This window comes from Podarcis filfolensis (assembly GCF_964270895.1).
Source record: "Podarcis filfolensis genome assembly, chromosome: 6".
Taxonomy (NCBI): Eukaryota; Metazoa; Chordata; class Lepidosauria; order Squamata; family Lacertidae; genus Podarcis; species Podarcis filfolensis.
The window spans coordinates 8,565,523-8,580,111 of NC_139609.1; the positions used below are offsets into that span (position 1 = coordinate 8,565,523).

Consider the following 14,589-nt stretch of genomic DNA (forward strand, 5'->3'; position numbering starts at 1 on the left):
TTTTCATGAGGATCTTTTTTTTAAAAAAAAGTAATTCCCAGCTTAATGTGGAAATGGGACACAGCTGGCTTATAACTAAACACATTCAAAAGTGACACAGACCTGAGAATTGGCTGACCCATCTATCCATCCTTAACTGAAGCCCCATCTCACATGAGCTTCTTGATATGGCTTTCAGTTGTGAAAGTTTAGTGAGGCCAGTGACCAGTGCTATTTTTCTAGGAAAAGAGGTGGAGAAACTCACCATGAACACCTCCCTTGTTCTCTTATAATGGCAACGGTGGCCACCTGAGAGGTGCCGGAACTGAGTTCTGGCAAGTTCTGGCAGAAAAAAAGTATCTTTCACCAGGAATTTACAGTACAGCTGGTGGACTGCTGACTGGTTCCAATGGACAGCATGGCTTCAAAGTCTTATTAGAACTGTGAAAGTAAAACTGGAAAACTGGTTGCCACATAGTCCTGTAGATATTAACACAATATCTTTTCCAGAACAAAAGATGCTATAGAAGTTTTATGAGTAAGCAAACAGACAAATAAATGGGAAATCCTATATTTTATGCATCAGTGGAAGTCACATGGGAGGAAGTATTGTATACTTGGACAACAATTCAGGTTTGACCAAAGCATTCTCAATACAGGGAAAGTGAGAAATGAAGTAGACCTGATAAATATAGTAATTGACAACTACTGCCCTTTGATTGGTATGGATGACATATCAGTTCCTTGGTGCTGAATAGCTGAAAGTTTGCATTTGGGAGCTTATCTGCCACTAAACAATGATAGAAAATGTCAGCATGCAGAACCTCTAAACCTCAAACCATATTGGACAGGTGGCAAGGGACAAGCTCACAATGTGATGCAATTTGTCAGCTCAAGAAATTAGCAAAGTCAAGGTTGCCATAATCTGAGAATACAAATTTAGAGTAACAGGAGATTCAAATTTGAAATATGAAAGAGAGTTCTCAAGATCACCCAACAATTCTACTAAAAGTTCAGAGTTGCTTCTGCATGCTGTGGCAGTTTCTACCTTAACAAGCCAAAAGAAAGCAGCAGCTCCTCTAGTTGTGGAATCTAGCATCAGCTTGCATGCAACATCTCGAAACTTGGGGGTGAACAATCCTCACAGAGAAACACAATAGGAGCATGTGTGTGTTCGTGTGTCCAAAAGGTCATTAATTAATTAGTTAATAAATAACTTGAAAGAGCAGTGGGGCATAAATGCTAATTAATTCAATTTAGTATATGGTTAAGTTACTAAAACATAAATGAATCTAAATGTCAGAGACAGAATGTTGTGTAATAGTCTATATGAATTAGTCAAGAGCAACTCATACCTAAGTAAACTTTCGTTACTTAAAAAAAAATATTTAGCAGATAAAAAACATGCAGATGTACAACCTGTCAGGAAGTTCTCCTGCACAAGTCTCATTCATTTCAAAGGGGCTAGTACAAGAGAACCCTGACAGCTGTCGTTACTTAAACATTTGCTAGCCCACATGAGAAACAAACAAAAGACAGATAGAAAGGTTGAGTACACAAAACTTCTATCTGGTGAACACATCTGGATAAAAATGCACATTGCAAGATGCAAATGGCAAGAGAAAACAAGAGTAGTTTTTGCTGAGTCTATTGAAACACAATAATCTCTGCTCTGAGTCTACTTGAACACAATAATCTCATCAGTGATTTGGGTGATGGAAGAGAATACTTTTGAAGCTGCAGGTGAAACCAAGAAGGAGGAATTGTTAACACTTTCAATGACAAAAAGTTTGAACAAGAATATGTGAACTGGAAAAATGGTCAACAAAAAAGTAACATGAAATTCAATAAAGACTGGTATGGCCTGACTTCCCAGTTGGAAGCAATCTTCAGAAGGTTGCTGCTGTCTCCAACTGCATATACTGGGAAACAGCTCTTAGGCATTGCTACCTTCTTAATTTTAGGTGGCTCCCTGGATCATGGAATGCCCATTGGCTGAATGGCAAAAGCCTTTACAAAAGCCACAGCATTATAAAAATTTGAGAGGCAATAGCATAAGGGGGCAAAATCAAATTTCTACATCATCCATAGAATTACAGAATCAAAGAATCCTAAGGGTCATCTGGTCCGATCCCCCTGCAATGCAGAAATCTTAACTAAAGCACCCATAACAGATGGTCATCCAAACTCTGCTTAAAAACCTCAAATGAAGGAGTCCACTACCTTCCGAGGGACTCTGGTCTGCTGGTTTTGATTCTTCTAATCAGCCAGAGTGGTCTTGTTATCAACCGGGTACCTCCAGAAGGTAGGAGCTGAACCAATGGCTTCAAGTTACAAGAAAGCAGACTAAACATCAGGAAGAACTCTCTGACAGTAAGAGGTGTTTGGCAGTGGAAAAGAATCCCATGAAAGGTGATGGACTCTCCTTCCTTCAAGGTTTTAAAGCAGAGGTTGGGTGGTCATCTGTCATGGATGCTTTAGCTGAGATTCCTGCATTGCAGGGGGTCAGACGAGATGACCCTCAGGATACGTTCCAACTCTACAATTCTATTATTCTATGTTTCAACCTGTGTAATAAATTCATGCAGTTCTTGGTGACACAAATCTGCTCAGCTTCAATCTGTTTCAGCAACTTCCTTATCAAGGAAGGCTTCACTGAGAGTTTGGGAAGGTTGCGAGGAGCAATAATTCCACCATTCATAGTCCCATCCTTGAGGGTAGCCAATAACTGGTGGCCAATAGCTGAGCTTTCTATTCTAGGAGCACCCAGCTTCTTTGTCACCTTAATAAGAAATCTCAAACCATGTGGGAACACATAATATAGCACAAAGAAGAACATTAAGGAGGTGTTATGTTCAGTAGCAAATGGGAGAGTAATTACTATGTACACTGCTTGACAAGATGGAAATTATCCTGGAAACTCCCCCCTCCCCCCTAGTCCATCCATGACAATATAGTCTTCACAAAGGTTTCCTAAATGTGGTGGTTTTCAAATGTTCTGCTTTCAGTGAATCCTTTCCACGTGGCTTTGTCAGCCTTGGAAACCACTGTCAGCACAACAGATGAATCCTGGGCACATTCTAGGATGAGCTCTTAGTTCACATGCAGCTCTGGCCAAGAAGCCTCATTGTTGACCCAGGTGATGAGGGTACTATCTGAGCAGACATCCAACAAGTTGTCTTTCATGATCTTTTCCCACTGCTACAGATTTTCTCATTGAGCAACTCTAGATAAACGTCTTGAGGCTGCCCAGAATAGTTGCCCATGATTCGAGTGCAAGCAACACAGGCTGTGCTCTTCTTTGGATTAAAATACTCAAGGGCTTAAAAACGATCCTGAATACCCAATTGCCGTATACAATCCTTGTACACAATTCAGCAGGATCATAGAACAATCCCCTGTAACGTAGTAATCTATTGCCCAAGATGGGGCTCAAACCCAAGACCCTGAGATTAAGAGTCCCATGCTCTACCCTCTGAGCCATGAGTTTTAAGAGTCGTTTCCCCCCCAAATACAATCCCTTCCTTAAACAACTTCTACATTTCTTGCTTAGCAGATTTCTCCTTTCTTATGTCCTCAGAATTCTGCTGCTCCCCAGTCCCTCATCCCCCTGTTTGCTCATTCTTCATTCCCAATGGTACTCCCTTTCTATGCACTTTTTTTTGGTGCGGGCTCTTTCCACCTCTCCCAGATTACATAAATGGATGGATAACCAGACAGACAAGACAGGTGCTCTCGGCATAGAACAGGCACCTGGGTTTCTTACCTGTGAGACTGTGATGCCACATTTCTTGGCTAGCTCCTCTTTGGCTTCCTCACTGGGGTATGGGTTGCTGAGGTGGGAATAGAAATACTCATTGAGGATTTCTGTAGCCTGCTTGTTGAAATTTCTTCTTTTCCGCCTGGTCAAAAAGAAACGGATGGTCAGTACTCAATGACCTAAAAGCAATGTATTTAAGGAAGAGCCCACAGTCACCACATATCAGTCCTCACATCCTGTTATGCGAATTTCAAATGGTCAAACTAGATGTTCCATAAAAGTAACAGCAGCCTTGGGAGGATGCAAATCTGACTGGCAAAGAAGCGAATCATTTAACCCTTTCCTCATGTGACAGTTTTCTGATGAAAATTACCTTCCATCGACTGCTCTTCACAAACGTGGAAGGTGATTTTGACCCACCCAAGAGATGGGCTAAGTGCCATCACCCCAACTGCTGTGCTGTCACTCCCTATGTCCACCTCCAAAGATTCTTTAATAAAAAAATAAAATGTGAGAAACTTGCATTTGTGTGTAACGTTTAGCTCTGTGTCAAATTAGATATTAGGGGAGATCCCTGAATCCTTTGTGGGAGTTTGGAGCACGTTGTCGGTTACACTGCAAACATCACTCGCTGCCTTTTAAACAGAGCACCTTCCATCGACCCACTTCCAAGTAGCCTTTATAATTCCAGTTTATTGGAAAACAGGCAGTGAAGCAAGTTGGAAGAATTTCATGTGGCACTGGCCACATACTTGAAAGATGGGCAAACTATGGGAAACTAGCTTGTGCTCTGCTCTGTAAGGGGGTGGGGGGCAAACAAGTAGAAAAATCAGCATAATAGTGAGAGGCCTGGCCAATAGCTTTTCTCCCCAGTGTGCTAATTTTCTACCTGCAGAAAACTTTTGCATGGGAGAGCATTCAAAGAGGGCATCTCCTCCCTGTAGTCTGAACTTTTACAGTCCATGTTATGTTTATTTTGCTTTTCAATTCTAGCTTCGACAATTGAATTTGTTATACATTTAGTTTGATCTCAGTTTGTACAGAAATAACCCTGCAGCTCATCTATCTTCTTCCCCAGCAAGCTTAAGCAACTATTTCCTTTAAATGGTTCAATAGTAGCTTTCATTTGTTTGTTTGTTTGTTTGTTTGGGGGGGGTGTAGAACAGCCTTGAAAATCTACCCTGAAGGAACAGGTAGAACAGTCTACAAAAGTTACTGATCCACAAAAAAAAAAGTTTACTAGCTCATGCTCCCACATATGTGAGTCATTTGTGGCTGCAACATACTGGAAGAAGTTGAAGAAAGGAGAAGAGGAACAGTCTCTCTTCCAATTTACAAGTCTTCCTTCCTAGTCACACAGAAGTGATTCAGTGAGTGGTTCTTGATATGCCTGGGGTAAACTCACCGTGCATCGAGAAATCGGGAGCGCAGGATCATGACAGCTTCACATGTGCTCTGTTTGAGTTGCATCTGGATGGAACTGAACTTGCGATGGATGATGCTGACCATCCGCTCTATCTCCTTGGGTGAGATGGGCCGGGTCCTGCTCTGCTCTCGCAGCAGATTCATCACGTGAGTGGTGAACTCGTTGCATGCCTGGGACAACAAGAGAAAGAGCGAGAAGATCCCTTAGGACCGGAGGAGTCACTGCATGCTGTGCAAGAGGCGGCTGCAGCAGGGATGTAGGAATCCTGCCCCTTTATTCCTTCAAACGTTGTCTGGTTTTCTGACCCATGGTCTTGAACATCTGCTGAGCAACTCTACACAATGTCTCATTTAGAGAAACCACCAATGAAAATAAGATGCAGGTAGGAATATGTATCCAAATACACATCTTGCTTTTCATAAGATGTGCACTCAGATCCTTATTTAGGTGTGCAGCTAAATTCAATCGTTTCCTACTTCTTTGCTTTCAAGTGAATGCATAGTTGGATGTGCATAAAGATTCTTCAACCTCCAATGAGCTTCTGTAGAAGTTTCTGTATCCAGCCACCATTTTGTTGCCTCCATTACTTCCACAAGAATTTGTGTGTACTGATAATCTCTCCCTTAAAGGTAAAGGGACCCCTGACAGTTAAGTCCAGTTGTGTCCGACTCTGGGGTTGCGGCGCTCATCTCGCTTTACTTGGCAGAGGGAGCCAGCGTACAGCTTCCGGGTCATGTGGCCAGCATGACTAAGCTGCTTCTGGCAAACCAGAGCAGCACATGGAAACATCATTTACCTTCCCGCCGGAGTGGTACCCATTTATCTACTCGCACCTTGACATGCTTTCAAACTGCTAGGTTGGCAGAAGCAGGGACCGAGCAATGGGAGCTCACCCCGTTGGGGGGGGATTCGAACCGCCGACCTTCTGATCGGCAAGTCCTAGGCTCTGTGGTTTAATCCCTTAGTAGAAACTAATTGGATATAACCCAGTAGCAGTCTTTGGGCTTTAAAATTTCAGTGGTACCCTGTGGAAGGCCAAAATTCGCCATCCCCGCCTCTCACCTTCCACTCTTTGTCACTGTTGCGATGCCCCCTGAGGCGCTCTCTTGGCTCGGTGCCCAATGCAAGAGAACCGGTCACACTCCCCTAAATCCGCCTCTTTATAAGAAGGCATATGGTGATTATGGAGCCATTTCACGCAGGTCAGAAATTGAACCTTTCGGATTACTGTGACACCTCTATCTAATACCCTTATGGAATAAAAGATCCAACACCAGTTTATGACAGGACATGAGCAAATGCAAAAGAGCATGAGCATGCACACATGGACTGATAAAGGCGCAAATTTGTGACTAGGGGGAGAAATTCACTTTGGTTCACATTTTATTGTGAACCTACCTAATTTGCACTTACCAATACAGAGCTATCCTTCAAAATTTGCACTTCTACAAATTTGGCCATGCAGTTCTCCAGCCAGACAATGCATACAAAATATATATATTAGGGAAAAGTGTGCATAAATGCATATATTAGTGAACATAACTTGAAAATGCATTGTATTAGGAAAAGCTGCTTGCAACGATGTGTATATTAGGTAAAATTAAATATAAAATTTCCATATTAGGAAAAATGCAAACTAAAATGCTGATGGATTCTCATGCTTTTTAAAAAAATAATAATCTCAAATTTATGCAGAAATAAGGAGAACCGAATTTAAGATTGGACAAATGAAAAACTCAATTTGACAGGTTCACCTATTCTTATCTGTGACAGAGCTGAACCAATGGTCTGATTTATTTTGTTTGCATTTATTTAAAAATGTATACCCCTACCTTAAAAAAAAAGCAAACCAAAAACCTCAGGCAGCTTTTTTCCTGTGCATGAATGATCATTTCCCCAAATGCGCAATTGAAATATATGTCCAGAACTCAGTGTAAGTATCGACTACAGAGCCACAGATGTGTGAGAGAGTCTATTTGCAGACAGGAAAAGAAATTGTCTAGGGAAGGCAAAGTGTTTTTGTTACTTAATGAGATGCTCTCAGAGATGAGATGAGCCTTTGCTCTGTTGATATGGCTATAAGAAGTACTGCCCATGTGATTCTGGAATGGACCTGCCATTAGAAGACATAAAATACACTAATTGAACACATGATCAGACATTTTTCTGCTGTCCGTTGCACTGCATAAAACCAATCCAGTTCCAAACTAACATTCCACCTCCAGCTCATACAAGTTCAGTTTCAGTCAGGCTAACAAACTCTCTGGCTAGCTAATATTCTTCAATAACACAGGGAATCAACATTACAGGGGGGGAAATCCACACATAAGATATCAGAAGCAGAAATATATATGGGACACCGTACATCATGGAAACATTAATAGGCCGCACTTGTTTGGCACAGGGTCAGATAGTGCTTGAAAGAAACTGGCTTTATTTTGCTGATGGAGAAGAAGAACATTGTTCTTCTCCAGAAGAACAATGGTGAATGCTGTGAAGATTACACCCTATGGAAGTGACAATCCTATGTCAAGACCAGGTGGGGGAAGAGGCACACACAGTGGGATTTTCTCCCATGGGACAGCGGGAAAGATTCCTGTGAGCTGAGCATCAGGGAGAACAAGTTATGCTAGAACCCTTCTCCCTACCATGCTAGTTTGAAGGGAATTGTTTTGTGCAGAGAAGTGGGATCGCTGTCTGAAGTCTAAAGTGGCCCAAGCTCAGAAACAGGTTGAAAACCTCAGTGAGAACTAGGCCAAAGACTGAGGGTGGAAATGAACAGCACAAAAGCTACAGAGTGGGTGGGTGTTGAATTGAAAAAAATCAGCTCACATTTAAAGGCAAGCCTATCTAATTTGGGGACGTGGGTGGTGCTGTGGTCTAAACCACTAAGCCTAGAGATTGCTGATCAGAAGGTCGGCGGTTCAAATCCCCACGACGGGGTGAGCTCCCGTTGCTCGGTCCCAGCTCCTGCCAGCCTAGCAGTTCGAAAGCATGTCAAAGTGCAAATAGATAAATAGGTACCGCTCCGGCAGGAAGGTAAACGGCATTTCCATGCGCTGCTCTGGTTTTGCCAGAAGCAGCTTAGTCATGCTGGCCACATGACTCGGAAAAACTGTCGGCTCTCTCGGCCAGTAAAGCGAGATGAGCGCCGCAACCCCAGAGTCATTCACGACTGGACTTAACTGTCAGGAGTCCCTTTACCTTTACCTATCTAATTTGTATCTTCTGAAACAATATTCAGCCTGAAACACAGCCATCCTTCAAAATCCACACTGAATTTTGCAATGCAGTTCTCCAGCCAGGTAATAAGCACAAAAGTGTGTATGCATATGTACACACAAATGCAAAAATAATAATTGTACATATAAAACTGGGGCAAGAAGTCAGAGGGGTGAGATACAAATAGTATTATTAATGTTGTTGTTGTTAACATGTGAAAAAAATGCAAATACTGAGGTTAAGTGTCCATATGAATACCTACTCTATGGATAGCCACCTGCCTTGGATGCTTTAGTTGAGATTCCTATATTGCAAGGGGTTGGACTAGATGACCACTGGGGTCCCTTCCAACTCTATGATTCTGCAGTACTATGGATAGATTCATCTTGGCTGTGACTCAGCCTGGAAGACCTTCTCGGTGCCTTACGGGCCTTTTCCCACCTGGACTGGGAAGGCAGCGCCCTGACGGACTCCATCTACAAAAGCTGAGGCTGTAGAAGAGGGCCCGGGTGATGGAGCCTCAACTTCCACAGCTACCTTGGAAGGACTGGCAGCAACAGCAGCCGTGGTCCATGCCAATGACAATGTTCTTTTATCTTGATAATTCTGCTCTTTTATATGTGGGCTTTATATTTGACTTCCCTTAATAATGTTTTCTTTTTAAATGTTCAAGATAGTATTTTCGTTTCCTGCTCATTATGTTGCTTGGAACGTATACTTTATATGTGACTTTCTTCAGTAGTTTAACTCTGGATGGTTTTATTTGATGTTTTAATGTAGGGTGTAAACCACTTCCAGATTTTTCCCTTAAAAATATAAAGCGGTATAGAAATGAAATGATGATGGTGATGATGACAACAACATATTAATGAAAACAACACATAAAATGCATTATTTAAGGGGAAATTGATTTGTAAAAATGGCATACTGGGCAAAACTGCATACAGGCAGGTGCATATCAGGAGAAAATCACATTAAAATGTTGATTATTTTTCATGAAGACTTAACAAAAATCAAAACAGGTGTGGAGAACTGAACTTCAGATTGAGAAAAAAAAAACTGTGAGAAACTGAAATTGGCAGATTCATCCTTCCCTCTCAGTAGTAATGAGGTTCTCAGAATGTGCCAGGGTTGTGAGAAAACAGCTAATATATAATCCCAGATGGATTAATTATATAATGAAAGGATCTCATGAGTTCACATACAGAGAAAACTTCCTGTTGTGTCTCTCCACAGATCACTGGACTTGCCTCCTCTCAATCATTGACTCATGCAGAGATGCAACAGGCAATCTTCCAGGCGGGATTCTGGTAACCGTGCTGTGCTTCTGGACTGGGTGTGATTGTATCACTCAGTCACTCCCAGTGCAGAGATACAGTGGGATTACCTGCCTTCTGCCTGGGAAAATGCCTGTTGCGTCTCTGCATGAGTCACTTATTTTGGGCATTCCTCCTGACTAGAACAGGCACTTGTCCCCTGAATCTCTCTACAAATCCCCTTCAGATCAGGACATGTTCCCATATCATCAACTCATGCAGAAACACAGATCAGGGCCCTCGACGAGTTTGCAATTCTTACACAATCAACAAACAAATTTGTAAATAAAAGTTTTAATACGTCTGTCTGTGAGCAAAAATTGTGATTTGTATCTTCTGGCTACAGGGTAAGCTCAGTGAACGTATTTGTGTCAAAACTGGAAAATAGATAGGCTGGGCCAGAGCATTTCTTTGTGATGTGTGTAGGGTATTTATTTATTTATTTCCCAGTACGTTTCCGAGCACAATTCAAAGTTTTGGTGCTGACCTTTAAAGCCCTAAATGGCCTCGGTCCTGTATACCTGAAGGAGCGTCTCCACTCCCATCGCTCAGCCCAGACACTGAGATCCAGCACCGAGGGCCTTCTGGCAATTCCCTCATTACGAGAAGTGAGGTTACAGGGAACCAGACAGAGGGCCTTGTCGGTAGTGGCACCCGCCCTGTGGAACGCCCTCCCTTCAAATGTGAAGGAAATAAGCAGCTATCCTATCTTTAAAAGACATCTGAAGGCAGTCCTGTTTAGGGAAGTTTTTAATATTTAATGCTGTATTGTTTTTAACACTTGATTGGAAGCCGCCCAGAGTGGCTGGGGAAACTCAGCCAGATGGGTGGGGTATAAATAATAAATTATTATTATTATTATATCTGCAGGAAACTTTTTACATGGACCAGAATTCAAAAAATGTCACCTATGATTCTTATCGCTGTATTCTGTTTCATGTGTAGAACTGGCCTAGAAGTGTGTCACAGATCAGGCCAAAGAAAGTACAGTATTTTTTGCTCTATAAGACTCACTTTTTCCCTTCTAAAAAGTAAGGGGAAATGTGTGTGCATCTTATGGAGCGAATGCAGGCTGCGCAGCTATCCCAGAAGCCAGAACAGCAAGAGGAATTGCTGCTTTCACTGCACAGCGATCCCTCTTGCTGTTCTGGCTTCTGAGATTCAGAATATTTTTTTTCTTGTTTTCCTCCTCCAAAAACTAGGTGCGTCTTGTGGTCTGGTGCGTCTTATAGAGCGAAAAATACAGTAATTGTTCTGCCACCCTGGTAGCCATGGGCACTGGGGGTGATGAAGCCAAATAGGTTCAGGGATGCACCTTCCAGGGCAAGAGCTGGAGCTGACGGGTGGCACCCAGCAAACAGTGGTGGCTTATGAGACAGCAACTGGGAGGAGGACAGCCCCCAAGCCCCATTAGCACCTCAGTTGCCTCCGACAAACATGCACGGATGGGTTTGCTGCTGAGCAGCTTTGCCCATTTATTGCTTGACAATCCCACTGGCCACCTCTGCTAGAAACGGAATCTCTGACAATCACTAACGCCAGCCCAAACTTTGGCAGCCGGTGAACTTTGGCAGCCGGTGATAAGAGCGGGTGAGTTATCACAGGTTTGGGGATGACACGAATCAACTCACTGCAAATACAAAACATGACACTTACTTTCAGCAAGTTTTCCGCCTGTGTGTTAACAAGGATAATAATTAGAGCCAAAGCAGCAGGGTTGTAGAGCACATCAGGATCCCTGACATGAAAGGGCAAACAGGTAATAACTGAAATTAGACGTGCCAAAGGCATCTTGCTGCCAGAAGCTCGTACACCCAGTTTCTGGAGGGCCCTGTTCTTGATGACTGACCACGATCTTAATTTGACAGAGGATTCTTAATGTCAGTTTCTTCGCCGGCCGTATCAAGGAGTCTTCCCTTCCCTCAGCCAGGCGGGGATACGATACGAGGAGGCAAGTGATGCAAACATATATGGCCTTAAGGCAAAGACTAACAAATGGGCAGTGAAGAGATTCTTATTCCCCAAGTCCTACAAAGGCTCCAGGCAGATTGGCTCCTTGCACAAGCCAACCTATCTGAACTGCTCTCCCCCTGCATTTCTAGGGCTGTGAGACTGAAGGAGAGAGCTCACCACACCTGGAAGAGAATGGTTTTCCATTCAGTTGCTGGTCGGGCACCCCCACAACCAGGTTCACACAATATGAGGGCTCTATCAGGAGTAGGCAACCTAAGGCCCATGGGCCACAAGTGGCTCATGGGGGTTGTTTAACCGGCCCCCGAGCTGCCCCCCGAACTGAGCCGCCCGTGTGGCGAGTCCCTGCGTGCTGCACTAAACCGGTGCAGCGTGGTGCAGGGACTCGCTTCTGTGGTGCCGGAAATCACGTCTGCACATGCTCAGACGCCGGAAAACGCAGCTGTGCATGCAATCCGGCCCACAGGGGGATCTCAGCTGGAGTGAACCGGCCCAGGCAAGGAAAACCTTGCCGACCCCTGGGCTCTATGGAGCAGCATAGTAGGAGTAACAAGAACCCCCAGCTGGGTGAGGGCGTCTGTCTGGGTAAGTCCTGTCGAGAGACAAAGGTAGGATTACTGCTGATCTCTTTTATTTACATTCCTGCCCTTTGTTAGAAAGGAAACTGGGTGCCATCCTGGGTATAGTTGGAATAGGACCGAAGTTTACTCACCACTCTTTCTTATGAGAAAGAGGCAAACCATGGAGCTGATTTACAGAGAAAGATAGTTTCCATATATTTATTTCTTCCTCACTATCGCTAGGGGAATGACAAGCGTTTCTTGTCCCTATTGCTCCCAAATGAAGTTCTTTTCCCAAATTTGCCAAGCCCAGAGGCCAAACCTGGGAAGATTGTAAAGCACCTGAAGTGGACCCAAAATGGCACAGCCCCTTCCTGCCAGGGAAGAAGGGGTGAGGGAAGATCTCCCTCTACATCAGGAACAAGGGTGGAAGAAATAGTGACGTCTGGATCTGATGCCCTCGTGAACGTTGCTGCCTGAGGCAGTCCCCTCTCCTTGCATCATGGGTGAGCTGGCCCTGGTGTGTTGGGAGAGTGCTAGGGGAAGATGGCTCTAGTGGTGATCGCTCCAGCTGGCAAGATGAAATGCTTGTGCAAATGGAATGTTCATCATAGCACAACACTGAATTCCACCCTTAGAGGGCTTTTTTAGTGAATATCCTGTAATTTCCAGAAAAAGGAGGGAAATCTAAAAGAAACCCACTCTCAATAGAGGAGGGAGTTTTTTCTGTCTAGTCAATTCATTAGCATTTTAAAAATATAAAGTGACAACAGTGGCTTTGGGGCATATCTTTGGTGCAGTGAATAGGTCTTGTAAATGCTACAATTCATCTTGGGAATCCTTTAAAAAATCAGCTGAGATGGAAAAAGATGAAACCAGCTTGAAGGTGATCTTTGCAAGAGAAAATTCAGGAATGTTGCCCCTGTTCAGTGTCTTATGCACAAAAGAATTTATGGAAATCCCTTGCGCACATGGATTTCTGTGATATGGAGAGTAGGCATGTGCATTGAATATCCTTGTCTGTAAAAAAAAAAACTCCAACCCACTAGATCAGGTTGTGTTGTACTAGAATCACTGCACAACTTTTCTAGCTTCTAATACAGAAATGTATTATTTAGTACTTTAAACCATTAAATCAATCTTTCAGGAACTATGAGTTTATCACCTATTACATATTAGACAAAACTGCAGAGGGAATGTTCAGGTACTATTCAGATATTACAGTATTTTGATAACATGCTTCTCTGAGATCTGGAGGCTAAGGGAGCGGGGAAGAACTCATGCTGATTCTGCCCCTTCCAGCTGCAGTTCAGGATTTAACAGTTCTGTACATCACAATGCATTAAGATTAATTCACAAAAGGCTGCAAGGAGTTCACATGTTGGAGTAAGAAGTTCCACAAAAATTTCCTAGAGGTTCATCGTAGAAAAGAATTGTGTATATTACTCTGACGGCCACATCTATACCATACATTTAGAGTACATTCATAGCATTTTCATGGCTTCCCCCAAAGAATCATGGGAACTGTAGTTTGCCACTCACAGAGCTACAATTCCCAGCATGCTTTACAAACAACAGTTCCCAGCATTCTTTGGGGGAAGTCATGTGCTTTAAATGTATTGAGTGGATATGGCCTCTGTCATATGTTAAGTAGGCTGCATCAGCAAAAGTCTAGTGTCCTGATCAACGGATGTCATAGTCGCACTCTATTCTGCCTTGGTCAGACCACACCTGGAATATTGTGTCCAATTCTGGGCGCCACAATTTAAGAAGGATGTTGACAAGCTGGAACGTGTGCAGAGGAGGTTAACTAGGATGATCAAGCGTCTGTAAGCCAAGCCTTATGAAGACCAGTTGAGGGAGTTGGGTATGTTTAGTCTGGGAAGGAGGAGACTGAAAGGAAATCATAGAATCGTAGAGTTGGAAGGGACCTAAGGGTCATCTAGTCCAATTCTCTGCATTGCCGGAATCTCATATGAAGCATCCTTAGAGGTTTTAAAGCAGAGATTGGACATCCATCTGTCATGGATGCTTTAGTTGAGATTCCGGCATTGCAGGAACTCAGTAATGTTAATGGGATGTGAACTCTCTAAACATTATTTGCATATACAGCTTGTTTTAAGAATCCTTCACCATCAAATCCAACATCAGAGTAGTCCTGTGAGATGATGTGTTATCATGATTAGCCGCATAGCTTTTCCTGGGCTGCATCATTTTAGGATCTAGTTGAGGAGGCAGCCTGTAGGAATGCTCTCCACAAACAAATCCCCCTGCATGTTGAAAACCAGCATTTCCGGAAAAAGGATTCAGCTAAGTCCTTGGAGAGGAAGGGCAGGGTAGAAATTTGATAAATAA

At 43.2% G+C, this 14,589-nt stretch overlaps 1 protein-coding gene across 1 annotated transcript in view; it reads right to left on the minus strand.

Annotated features, from left to right (window-relative positions):
- Positions 1 to 14,589, minus strand: part of PBX1 (PBX homeobox 1) — a 220,590-nt gene that overhangs the window by 36,666 nt on the left and 169,335 nt on the right. The window contains exons 4-5 of the mRNA XM_083621634.1: positions 5,145 to 5,335; positions 3,746 to 3,881 (exon numbers count right to left, since the gene is read on the minus strand). Of these exons, the coding sequence (XP_083477760.1) occupies positions 3,746 to 3,881; positions 5,145 to 5,335 (327 nt within the window). The remainder of the gene's footprint in view (positions 1 to 3,745; positions 3,882 to 5,144; positions 5,336 to 14,589) is intronic.